Here is a 9,009-nt window from a genome sequence, read left to right as displayed (position 1 = left end):
TGTGTGTGTGTGTGTGTGTGTGTGTGTTTTGGGTTAGATAAATAAGGTCCAAATTGAGTCGTGTTGGGGAGGGGTGTGTACCTGGATTTGGAGGGTGCGGTTATGGGAATTATTACCCCATTTGATGTTCAGTGGGGGATGAGCGATGTGTTTTTGCATGTAGCACCTTCCCCATTTCCTCTCCTGTGGTATCTGGGGCAACTGCATGAGGCATTCGCTCTGAAAATATAGAACGTCTTTGCTGTTTTTGCAGTCCTTTGCAGCAATACTGGGTCTCAGTTTTGTAACACTGACAGTATAGCGGCTATGAGAGAGGAGGAGATGAGCTGGAGAGACCTCAGGTAAAGGGTTTGGTAATGTGCAGCAGTCCCCTGCTCAGCGGATGTGGATGGGGTGTATGTAGGTCTACAATGCAGCCGAGACAAACAAAACGAACTAAGTCAGCGTTTAGTGCATTGCCAAACTGGCTTGTAAAGCCTAAACTCTGTCAAAAAAAAAGCCCTCAGTCAATTCCCACTTTGAAGACCCTAATGCATGGCTGTTCACACAGGCTTGGGTGAGGAAAACATGACTCATTCAAAATGTCATCAGGGGACTCCAGTCAGAAATTGGGAGATTATTGAGATGGCTTGTACAAAGGCAGACTCCCTTGAAGTGCTTTGGGAAGAGTGTGTGAGATGCTGATCCCCCCCCCCCCCCCCCCCCCCCCCCCCCCCCCCCCCGCAGCTCTGAATAAATCATGTTATACAACTACAAGCCCGGTTCTTCTTTGATCACACCTTTATAATTGTGTCCTCTGAAGGTGTAATGTCTCTAACTAAATTTAAAAAAAACACGGCTGCCGGGAGCAGGCTGGGTACATGAGATCATGCGTATTGAGAAACGTTTTGCTTCCACACTGGGTTTAGTCACATAAAGTCAAGCTGGAAGTTAACAACATTTTCTTTCCAAGTTCCAGTGAGTCAATGCAGGCTGCACTACGTCACTCCTTTGCCTCAGTAATTTGCCCTTTTCATACTTTCTCACCTCTGCTATCGATCTTTCCAAAGCTTCCAGTATTATTTTTCTTACAGCCTTACCAAGGCTCAAGGCTTTCAGTTTGAAGTCTGCAGCTTTGCACCACTGTCCTTTACTCTATTGATCACCACTGATTGAGCTTTGTGTGTGTGTGTGTGTTTGTGTGTGTTTACCCCTTCAGTGAGTTAAAAAGCTCGGGAGCCATGGAGTTGAGGGTAGGGAACAAGTACCGCCTTGGGAGGAAGATAGGGAGCGGGTCCTTTGGAGACATTTACCTCGGTGAGTTTGTGTTGTGTTAACTTGATATTGTTCCTTAACTTCTTTAATTGCACAAAGTGAATATAACACATATTCCAGTTTATGTGAACAATGTTAAATAGATCTCACTCTTTAGCTTCCCAGGTCAAAAGACCCTTTATGTGTTGGAAATGATTGCCATGCTGTAACTACATCTCTGGCACTTCTCCCATCAGGTTCTAACATCGCTACAGGAGAGGAAGTAGCCATCAAACTGGAATGTGTGAAAACCAAACATCCACAGCTTCACATCGAGAGCAAATTTTACAAGATGATGCAGGGCGGAGGTAAGATACACAAGAAGCATTTTAGGTATTTTGAAAGCTTTACTAGCCGTTTACACTGAGAGGCAGTTTCAGGGGGTATTTGGAGCTGGCAAGGCTGTTGTTCTGGAGGCATCACAGTGCATTTAAAATGCATTTCAGGTCATTTAAGGGCATTTGAGGGGCATTCTGGGTAATTCGGGGACACTGAAAGGCATGTCTGACTGGGATTAAGGCACATTTGACACAGTTTAGGGTTGTTGAGGTATTGACGGTCATTCAGCGGCACTGAGGTGTAGTCAAGGCTGTTGAGAGGTGCTGAAGCCTCGCATGGTTATCATAGACTTAACAACCAGAAGATATGACATGATAAGACTTTTTTTTTAAATTAACATGTCACAGCTGCACAGAGACAGACTGGGAGCTAAGAAAAGCAAATAACTATTTGAATGGAATAAAATAAGAAATTAGATAGAGTAAGTTAAATAGCTATAAAACTTATACATTACAATGCAACTGTATAATACAATATATGTTTTATAAAATATTATATAATTGTACAAGCATATTGTACACATATGTAGCAATATAAAGTTTATACAACTGCAATTATTGCAGGCATCCTCTGTGTTCTGTTTATAATATATATATACAGTATATACCATACCATACCATACCAACTTTATTTGTTAAGCGCTTTACAACAACCAAAGTTGACCAAAGTGCTGTACAGAAAAAAAAACACACAAAGTAGCAAATAAGAACAAGTAAATGAAGTCGACATCTTACTATGTGTCAAAAGCCAAAGAGAAAAGATGGGTTTTAAGAAGGGTTTTAAAAACAGATAAAGAAGAGGCCAGTTTTACATGCAAAGGCAGATCATTCCATAGTTAGGGGCAGACACAGCAAAGGCACGGTCCCATGTGACCATATATAGGTATATAAGTATGATACATACTAGGATCATGGTGATAGTGATTAGAGAAATAGTAATACATAATAATGATAAGGTGGAGGTGTACTGTTGTTGTTTGCTTGTTATAAATAAAGCTAAATACTTGTGTATAGTGGACTTCTGTTGCCAGGAGACACGTGGAAAGATTGTTGAGGAGCTCAAGTCATTTGATAAAATAGAAATTTCGGTTTCATTTGAAAAAGAAAGCTTTTCACACCTGAGCACTTTAGCTTATTCACGTACACCCCAGAGCTAGTTAAGTCAACTCATACCCTTGTCATCTCTGTGCGTGCTGTGACTCTGTCGGACGCCCCCAGCATTAGCTTAGCCTAGCTCAACACAGATCCTGGAGGGAACCGGCTCCATCGAGCCCACTGCCCCCAAGAAGTGACAAAATAACACCAACATGTTCCTATTTCCATGTTGTGATTTGGACAGTCACAGGGCGCACAAATAATCGGGTCACATGACACACAGCCATGTTCTAACCGCATACTAACTGGGAACTATATTCTCAGAAGGCGAAGCACTGCCACAGCACCTGAGAAGCCCCTTGGTGAGGAGCAGAGACTTCACTTGGAGTTTGCTCAGAGTTGGAGTAACAAGGAGTTTTGTGCTACGCCCCTGGCTAGCGCCATCAGTTAGCTATAGTTACAGCTCAGCCGAGAAGGAGATCCTCTCTTCCAGAAGTACGCTTCCTTTTGCGCGATAATGCAGTGGGCGTGTGTAGTTTGCTAAAATGAACAACTGGGCAACTCTCACCGAAAACATCTAGAATGATAAAAAGCACTAACGTGACAAGTACATTTCTAAAAGTAATTTTGATTTTAGGGCGAACTGTTCCTTTAAAGGTGAATTCCAGTCTATTCCAGCACGTATCTCTGTTGTTTGTAAATTTGTCAGTGAAGAGAAAAATGAAAACATTCGGTGCTGTCTACACCGTGTTACCCTCCTGCTAGAGTTAGCACTCAACAGGCTGAAACAGGGCAAGTTTTTTTCAGGACTCCGGTTTTGGATGGGCCAGACTAATTCTGGGTGGGCCTTAAATTTAAAACGTTATCAAATCCCTGTTTAACATAATACAAATGACTGATTAAGGTACTTTTATATTATCTGTGCTTACATAACAGACATTTTAATAGCTTGACGGTCTTTAAATGTGTTGTTGCACTGTAAAAAGTTTCGGTTCAAAGGGCAGCCCTTTGACGCTCTCCTCGGTTCAGACTAAAGAAGAGCACTTTGCAGTTTCCATTACACACCGTACATGGCTGCTTTATAGCGCATCTCTCTACAGACCTAAGGCCTATAGACTATAAAAATGGTCAGGTCTCTAATATTTCCCCAAAACATAGTTTAGTTCTGCTTGTAAAACATGAGGCCGAATATTTCACAGTTCTATTTAATAGTTTTAACTTTTCAACAACACAGATCACCAATGCTGCCCGACAGTTCCAATCAATACTCGGGCACAGAACTTGGTTATTGACAACGTCATCTGTCGTGTAAAACAAGACTCAAGTTATTTCCTACCGAGACAAACTATTACTTTAGTGTGATGATTCATGTTAAACATGATATTAAACATACATGTTTAACAAAAGGAAATAAATCACATTAACAAGCCCTAAAGGATCATTGGCCATAACAAGAGAAAGCCATGATGGAAGAAACAACTTGACAGTAACAAGCTGTTATAGAAATAGAAAAGTGCCTGCAGGTCTGTAGCGAGTAATGAATCAATTATTTAAATCCAGATATACAAGTATACATAACTAAGTTTTGGGTGGGCCTGTTGAAATGTGGGTGGTCCTAGGCCCTTCAGGCCGTGCCTGCTCTAAACATAAATGTCATCAACAGTTCCTACCCATGTGCATCTACAGCAGTCCGATTCCATGTGTTCACTCGGAAAGGAATCATTGCACATGCGTAGGAACCTTTAATGACATTTTGAACATGTTTAGAGGCTAAAAACACATTTAAACGTGCCCTGTTTAAGCCTGTTGGGTGCTAACGCTAACAGGAGGATAACACGGTGTAGGCAGCCGATTGGTTTCATTTTTCATTTTACTGACAACGCTTCAAATTTGCAATCAACAGAACAGAACGTGTTAGAATCGACTGGAATTCTCCTTTAATGTAATAGATACATGGTTGAAATGGGAGCTTAAAGGGTAACTACCATTTTTTTCAACCTGGACCCTATTTTTTTTTCTAGGTTTTATGTCTAATTGACTGATGGGAACAACCATCTTTGACATTTGTCCAATATTAAACAAGATTACTGCAGTCGGCAGTGGCAAAACAAGCTACAATGTAAGTTAATAGTGCAAATGTCCAGCTTGTATTTACCTTCACAAATGTGCTTGTTTAGTAAATGACAGGCTCAGAATAATATTTTAAGTGTCTGACAATGTTATGGAAAGGATTCCTTCAGAGACAGACCTTTCATTTTCTTTGAGACCTTTCTGTTTAACCAGAATCAGCTCTGAAGTCGCTAGCACTAAACCCACCATACTCCATTTAAAAAAGCAATACTTTTAGCATGTAATGAACCAACATATTCTCACATGTAAATCTACGTGTTTATTTCAATCAAAACTAGAGCGGTCATGGTTAGAAAAGCGAAAAGACAACCGAAAAAGGCTTTTTACAGTCAAATTTGTTTCTGTTGACTTTGAATTAAGTGTATTTTACTAGGCTGAAATTACTCAAATTCCCATGGATTCTGGTGGTTTTAGTTTTAACACAGTTTCGCGGATGTCTTTTTGTTTTTTTTAAAGGATCTTACTCTTTAGCAGAAAGGTTGACCTGTTTTTTTCCATAGTGTTGTCAGACTCTTAAACACATGACAAAAATAATACAAATAATAATAATAATCATCATCATCGGAGTCTGTCAGTGGCAAAACAAGCACTTTTGTGAAGGTAAAGACAATTGCAATATTAACCTACACTGTGGTTTGTTTCGCCGCTGCTGACTACTGGGATCTTGCTTAATACTGGGCAAATGTCAAGGATTATTGTTCCATCAGTTAGACACAAAAACAAAGGAAAATAGGGTCCAGGTAAAAAAAAAATGAAAAATTGAAATTAATTTAAATGAAAAATAGATGAGGATGGAAAACCTAAAAATAATGCAAAGGTCCATCTTCTGCTAAAGTAGTAGTAGTAGTGTAAATGCAAACAAGTGCAGTCAAATAAGTGAAAGAAGTGTGTCAGTGATAATTGGTGGATTATGACCTGTGTAGACACTCTCAACCCAGTGTCATTATCCATCTATCAGTCTGTGGTTATCATGCCCAATTCTGTTTCTTAACCCACTGATTCCCCTCCCTTCCTCTCCTCAGTGGGGATCCCGTCTATTAAGTGGTGCGGAGCGGAAGGCGACTACAACGTCATGGTCATGGAGCTGCTGGGCCCCAGTCTGGAGGACCTGTTCAACTTCTGCTCCCGCAAGTTCAGTCTGAAAACTGTCCTCCTGCTGGCCGACCAGATGGTGAGACAGACTGACTGCTTGCAGTCCACACTGTAGAACACAATAGTGCATCAGATTTGTTCCTGAGACCCAGGGCCCATAACTGCCTAATAGTCCCTCCGTAGTAACAAATTACTACAAGAGCTCACTGAACACTAATGGGTTTCATGGAGGCTCCATCTGGGTTTATTCAGTCTTTATAAAGAGGTCCCTCAAGGCAACCAAAGAAAAACAATACATTAACAGTGAGTAGTTATGGAAAGGTGCACGATAAATAACGCAATTCCAGTCCCATTTAAAAAGACCACAGTTGTCTAATTTTGCCCATAATGCACTGGAGTCAACCTCCGGCTGGGAAGTTACACCGATTTCAGAAGAGAAGATGTGGGTATTTTTAGACTGGATCTAAATGGATCATTTGAAATCAGAGAACAATTCTCTTTCAAACCACTGAAGCTTGTTTTCTGGCTCGGGACAAAGCCTGTCCCCTCGCTATCTTGGACCAGTCTGCCCCTCCGTAAAAGTCAATTCCAATCTGGGACAAGGAAGCTCCTCAAGACGGGCTAGTCCTCATCATATAGGGCCTGTGGGGTCTTTTATGAGCCTCATATGTCATTCTTTAGGCTACAACTGGCACATTTGTTCTTTTCCTCCATTTTCTCTCCTCTCCTCTCCTCTCCTCTCCTCTCCTCTCCTCTCCTCTCCTCTCCTCTCCTCTCCTCTCCACTGGCAATAACCATGAATTGAACTGTCCCATTATATAAAATGACCTTTATTTATCTGCAGAGCGGCTGACAGGGTTATTGATCTGTACCATGAATCAACTATTATTTCACCGGGCAATGAGACGTGTGGCCTTCAAAACTCACCTTTAGACCAAACACTCTATAACTAAGGGAATATAAAGCCTCCCAGCATTCCAGCTCTACCTATCAAGACCAGTAGAAAAAGTAATTGATTCTCTGAAAAGGAGTAGCTGTTTACCAGACACACTCACTCACTCATCTTAAAACTTTAAAAAGACAGATTCTAATTCATGTATTTTTAGTCAATTTTCAATTCAATTTTATTCCACAGTGGGTGTTTTTAACGCAATACAGAAAGGATACTTACCAAATGCATAGCTTAAAGGACCACACCCCACAATTACATATGTTAAACTACTGACTGAACACTTCCCTATTCTAAAGCATCCCACAACAGATTATGTAGTGGAACCTTCTTCCTTATAGGCAGCCATCGACCTCCACTTCTTTTAGTACACTACACTGTGCAGAGAGGTGAAGGGGAATCCATCACATCCCACAGATGTCATTTATTTTGGTTCATAACTGTAGTTTGCTTATGCAGTTGTGAGCATGGGCTCTTAAAAAAAACTGCATTCGGGGACACTATGACATTTGAGATATTCTTGTAGCCTGATTAAAGTCAATCTTTTTAAATCACTCAAATACATAAGCAGTATGATCCTTTTTACGTTTTCCATCTGTTATTATTTGTCTTCTGGCTTAATTTCATAGCAATGTAACAAATTACAGTAGCAGAATGCCTTTTGGTAGCTAACTCCCATCTTGGATGGCAGAGCACTTTTTAAACAGTTCCCGATTGTAACATGCATTATTACATGATCACGTTATTGTGTAACTGTGACAAAGAGATTGATTTTACACATGAAGACCAGTTTACTTGTCAAAAGGAGCACGACTCATCCTTGGGGGTTAAGATGTGGGCATCTATGTAACAAAGTACCATATTAAAATGCATTATGGGGGTTGTAGGCTCCAGTATTTTCTTTAGCTTAGCCCATATTAAGGACTAATAGTCAAGATATCTCTCCCTCTGCTGATTCGACTTTGCCCATTTCTTTTTCAAATCTGTCTGTAGTTAGTACTCCAACTTTATCAAAGGGGAGTGAGTACCCCTTTAAGACATTTTGTTGCTGAAGCCAGGTTCAAATCTCTCTAAAATAATTTTTACAGCTTACTCAGTTGAGATTACCCGGGGGATTCCTGAATTGTCTAACCCAAAAAACTTGTAGTATGCTCCTATGAATTGCACTTTTTTTTATCAATGGGCTACAGCTTCCAAAAGCACTAATACTCTCCTTTATCCCAACTAAATCCTGTTCCCCATCTGTTATCCGTTCCAGATCAGTAGGATCGAATACATCCACTCCAAGAACTTCATCCACAGAGACGTGAAGCCTGACAACTTCCTGATGGGGCTCGGCAAGAAGGGCAACCTGGTCTACATTATCGACTTTGGCCTGGCCAAAAAATACCGTGACGCCCGAACGCACCAGCACATCCCTTACCGTGAGAATAAGAACCTCACTGGCACCGCCCGCTATGCCTCCATCAACACCCATCTGGGCATCGGTAAGACCGCATCCACGCAGAGGTTGGCCAAGAAACTGTATCTGTGCTGGTGTCAATGTGTGTGTTCTGCCAACCCCACGGTGGGTGGTGGTTTCTGTGTGGGTAGTGGACCTACACATAAACCAGTTTCAGTAGAATATGTTGCCATATGCATGTTCATTAATCAGGACTAGATTCTCAGAACTGCAAGTTTCTTTTCCTTTCCTTTTACTTCTGTCTTTGTCTCCTCATCTTCTTTTTCTGCTTCTTCCCCTTGAAACGTTTTTGCCATTTCACGCACTCCTCTCCTTTCTCACTCTCTCTCTCTCTCTCTCTCTCTCTGTTCTGTTTTTTTCCTTCACAGAGCAGTCGAGGCGAGACGACCTGGAATCTCTGGGCTACGTCCTCATGTACTTCAACCTGGGCTCTCTGCCCTGGCAGGGCCTCAAGGCTGCCACAAAAAGGCAGAAGTACGAACGCATCAGTGAGAAGAAAATGTCCACCCCCATCGAGGTGCTCTGCAAGGGATACCCTTGTGAGTAAAGCCAATTTAAAAAGGTCTTTTGCAATAATGTACAGTGGGTACGGAAAGTATTCAGACCCCTTTAAATTTTTCACTCTTTGTTTCATTGCAGCCTTTTTCCAA

The 9,009-nt window shown here is 41.3% G+C and overlaps 1 protein-coding gene across 3 annotated transcripts in view; it reads left to right on the top strand.

Moving 5' to 3' along the window:
• Nucleotides 1–1,160: 1,160 nt before the first annotated feature.
• The window catches only part of csnk1e (casein kinase 1, epsilon), a 13,885-nt gene continuing 6,036 nt past the window's right edge, over nucleotides 1,161–9,009 (top strand). For 2 of the 3 annotated variants that reach the window (XM_034859527.1, XM_034859526.1), the window contains exons 1-5: nucleotides 1,161–1,296; nucleotides 1,491–1,601; nucleotides 5,879–6,027; nucleotides 8,156–8,384; nucleotides 8,728–8,898. In XM_034859527.1, the coding sequence (XP_034715418.1) occupies nucleotides 1,221–1,296; nucleotides 1,491–1,601; nucleotides 5,879–6,027; nucleotides 8,156–8,384; nucleotides 8,728–8,898 (736 nt within the window). In that variant the 5' untranslated portion in view covers nucleotides 1,161–1,220. The remainder of the gene's footprint in view (nucleotides 1,297–1,490; nucleotides 1,602–5,878; nucleotides 6,028–8,155; nucleotides 8,385–8,727; nucleotides 8,899–9,009) is intronic. The other variant, XM_034859524.1, reaches the window with a different exon arrangement.

Source organism: Etheostoma cragini, chromosome 21 (assembly GCF_013103735.1).
Source record: "Etheostoma cragini isolate CJK2018 chromosome 21, CSU_Ecrag_1.0, whole genome shotgun sequence".
NCBI lineage: Eukaryota > Metazoa > Chordata > Actinopteri > Perciformes > Percidae > Etheostoma > Etheostoma cragini.
The sequence above is the reverse complement of the archived record's forward strand: the minus strand, read 5'-3'. Positions and strand labels throughout refer to the sequence as shown.